At 36.1% G+C, this 3962-nt stretch overlaps 1 protein-coding gene across 1 annotated transcript; it reads left to right on the forward strand.

The window, feature by feature from the left end:
- Positions 1-382: 382 nt before the first annotated feature.
- On the forward strand, positions 383-3638 carry LOC126673523 (galactan beta-1,4-galactosyltransferase GALS3-like). The gene is made up of 2 exons (XM_050367696.2): positions 383-1714; positions 3131-3638. Exons 1-2 carry the CDS (start codon positions 555-557, stop codon positions 3474-3476), a joined length of 1506 nt encoding a protein of 501 aa, XP_050223653.1. The 5' UTR covers positions 383-554; the 3' UTR covers positions 3477-3638.
- Positions 3639-3962: the final 324 nt, after the last annotated feature.

Raw genomic sequence — 3962 nt, forward strand, 5'->3', positions numbered from 1 at the left:
TGATGGTTCAATTAGAAATAATTCGATTTATGTAAAATTAGGAGAAGTTATTGAGTGTATTGGAAACACAATAGGTAAAATACACTATAGGGACAAAATAGTAATGACAACCATTAAAAGATAGACATGAAAAAACTGTTTTAAAATTGAGGGATTTTTAGAAAAAAAAAGTTGAATCACTGACATAAAATTTTGGAAATTTTGGGAATTTCATGTAATTTTCTCATTTTTTCATCAATGACATGAATTATCTTTGGCAAAAAAAAATTTCTAAAGCCTTCATAGAAAATACACCTCAAAAAACGACAATCAATAATACCCCACAACCCAACTCAAACCTTTTATGAAAGGAAGTTTGTGAAATTAACTTATAAAAACGCTCCTAAAAAGAATACAAATTTCCTAAACCGAAAAGAAAAAGAAGAGCTAAGCTGAGCTAAGCTAAAGCCAGCTTTTGCTGCCCTCTTCTTCTTCTTCTTCCCTGTCCTCTCTCTTAAAAAACAACATTTTATACTTAAATCTTCCATTGTTGAACTGTACTTTGGTTTCAGAAGATGGGTAAAGAAAAAGAGAACTGCAAGAAAATGTTGATAGGAATAAACTGCGCAGCAGAGCTTAAACTTCTCTTAACTGCACTTCTACTTCTCTGCACCATTGCTACTCTTCTCCAGTTCCTCCCTTCTCGTTTCACCATCTCCACCTCCGATCTCCGCTTCTGCATCTCCAAAATCACCACCACTACCACCACCATCACCACCGCCGCCACCGCCATTTCCCCAGACTCCATCTTAAATTCCTCCGCATCTCCACCACCTTTACAACCACAAGAAGAGCTCACTAACAGCACCACCCTCAAACGAGTCTTCCACCCCTACGGCGCGGCCGCGTATAGCTTCATCACCATGGGAGCTTACAGAGGCGGCTTCAACACATTTGCTGTCATAGGCTTATCCTCAAAGCCGCTCCATCTCTACGCTAAACCAACTTACAAATGCGAGTGGGTTCCGTTCAACTCAACCGCACCGTCAACCACCGCCGTCGCTTACAAAATCCTCCCCGACTGGGGCTACGGCCGCGTCTACACCGTCGTGGTAGTAAACTGCACGTTCTCAGAGCCAATAAACTCAGACAACTCCGGCGGAAAGCTCTTCTTACAAGCGTCAACTTCCGGCGGCGGTGACAGAGATTTCAACACGACAGACAGATTCGAAGTGCTGGAAGAAAAACCCACCAATTTGAACTTAAATTTGTTCACCCAGAAGCCAAAGTATGATTATTTATACTGTGGGTCGTCTCTGTACGGAGCTTTGAGTCCACAGAGAGTCAGAGAATGGATAGCTTATCACGTTAGATTATTCGGTGAGAGATCTCACTTTGTGATTCATGATGCCGGCGGTGTTCATGAGGAGGTTTTAGAGGTTCTAAAGCCGTGGATTGAGTTGGGGTATGTGACATTGCATGATATTAGAGATCAAGAGAGATTTGATGGGTACTATCATAATCAGTTCATGGTGGTTAATGATTGTTTGCATAGATATAAGTTTATGGCTAAGTGGATGTTTTTCTTTGATGTTGATGAGTTTATTTATATCCCACCCAAGAATACTGTTAAGTCTGTTCTTGATTCTCTCTCGGATTATAATCAGCTTACCATTGAGCAGATGCCTATGAGTAGCAAGCTCTGCCTCTCTGCTGATTATGGCAGATATTACAGGTATAATCTTTTTGCTTTCTTTCAGTTCTCTATGTTGTTTTATTTCTTTTAATTTGAGTTTAGCGGAGTACTAGGTAGTTCGGACACGGCGAAATGGTCTTATTTTAAGGTTTTCTATGTAAAAAATGAAGTTTCATGTCCGAAACGTCAAATGTCCGATAGGTCAAGTGTCCGGAATGTTTCCCAAAGGTCAAGTGTCCGAAACGTTTTCGAAACGGAACACGTTGATTGAATGAAGTGTTCGTGCTACCTAGTTGGAGTATTTAATTGTTTGTGGAATTTTCTTTTCTTCGTGTGATTTGTTCTTGATTTGAAGTTTCTATGTTGTTCCCGGTGTGATTGGTATTAATTAGGCAGGCCAAGCTTGACCATTAAGTAGAAAAGTATTTGATAAGTATGTTTGTTCTGCTATTCTGATCAATGCCCTTTTAGCTCAAAGTTTATGCAGTGAAATTGGTTTTTTTAACTTCATCTATGATTGAATATGTATGTCTGTTGAACATTTTCTTTTTCACAACTTGCATTAGAAATTTCTAGGTGGGTGATCCATTTGGATGTTTTATAGCATTATTGGGGTTGTTAAGTGTGAATTGCTGTACAAATTTGTAATCTTGTGACAATTGATTGATTGGAATATGTTCAAAACTAATGTTGAAAAATTAAATAAATGAACACCGGATCACATCGTGTTTACGTGTTTGGAATTGTATTTTTGGTGTCGGTGTACTCGTACTTTTCTCTTGATTGTATGAATGAAGGCAGGGGGAAGTGGGATGGTGTTTTTAGTATTTTTGAGGAAAAACATTTGTGTGGACTCGGTTCGCCACGTAAGGTTGGATGCTTAATTAAAAATTGACAAATGTCATGCATACACTGAAGGGTTCGTACTCCTATTTGGCGAATTGAATTTGTATGAAACAAAAGTTGTTTTTGAGTGATTGTCTATTAATGTGATTAGGACATGGTCAATTGTTTTACATTTATACCATGCAAGTGTTTGAAACTGTTTTTCTTTGCTAGTGTTTGAAACTATTTTTCTTTGTAGTAATGCTCAATTTGACTATTATTGCTAACGAAGTTAATTAAATATAATTGTGCTAATGCTTGTCCATCACTAGAAAATTACATACAAATATATTTGCATTGATAGCGATTTAAATGGGAAATTAACATTTGAAGATGCAGAATATATTATCTCTCTAATTGTTGTGGGACTTTTACCTTTTAGCCTAAATCTTATGTAATTTCTATGTCTATCACTTTGGTTTCATATCATCTCTCAGCATGCCGATCTTGATTCCGAGAATTGCTTGCTAGATTCTTATTACTTGCAAATGATAAAAAATGCGCATTTCGTCTTTTTCATTTTTCTTCCTTTATAACATGTGATTAAGATTTTATGGTGCTGATTCACAGGAAATGGGGATTTGAGAAGCTTGTGTATAAAGATACAAAGAGAGGTATAAGACGGGACCGAAAATACGCAATCCAACCTCGCAACGTATTTGCAACGGGTGTGCACATGTCCCAGAACCTAGTTGGGAAGACTACCCACAAAACAGAGAGCAAGATCAAATACTTCCATTATCACGGAACTATCGCTCAGAGGCGAGAACCGTGCCGGAAATTACTCAACGTTACGGAAATTAACTTTGAAAACAACCCTTATGTTCTGGATTCCACAATGCGAGACATTGCTTGGACTGTGAAGAAATTTGAGCAGAAAATGATCGGTTCAAGATTACAAAATACTCGGCAGTGATAGAATAAATTATGCATATTTGTTACTTATTTTCTTGATCATAGGATTATTTCTTCATTAATTTATTTAATTTCATCTTTGAGTAGAACAGATAAAGAAAGATTCCCTTGTATGATAATGTTTCTTTTATTGATGAGTATATATAAATTATTACATTTCATATCTCTATATATTATATAAATTAAACATTATGGTATGGGGGTGATGCATTCTGTTAATTGTTTATATATTTGTATTTATATTTTCTTATTTTTTTTTTATTTGTCGGTGCATGATGGCGTACCACCATTATTTTGGGATTCTTGCTGGCTGCCACACTTCATTCTATTGTATTTATAGAAAAATATAGTACTACTATTTTTCAGTAATTGTATTTATTTTTATTTTGCAGGTTGATAGCATTATATTTTTTTTAATTAAATTGGGACGGAGGGAGTATAATTTTTAATTAAATTGATATTTTTTTATTACGATACATGTAGTTAA

Source organism: Mercurialis annua, linkage group LG3, assembly GCF_937616625.2.
Source record: "Mercurialis annua linkage group LG3, ddMerAnnu1.2, whole genome shotgun sequence".
NCBI classification, from domain to species: Eukaryota; Viridiplantae; Streptophyta; class Magnoliopsida; order Malpighiales; family Euphorbiaceae; genus Mercurialis; species Mercurialis annua.

Coding starts and splice junctions, on each gene's coding strand:
- LOC126673523 (XM_050367696.2), top strand. CDS start 555: ATGGGTAAAGAAAAAGAGAACTGCAAGAAAATGTTGATAGGAATAAAC. Junction 1,715..3,130: donor GATTATGGCAGATATTACAG/GTATAATCTTTT, acceptor GCTGATTCACAG/GAAATGGGGATTTGAGAAGC.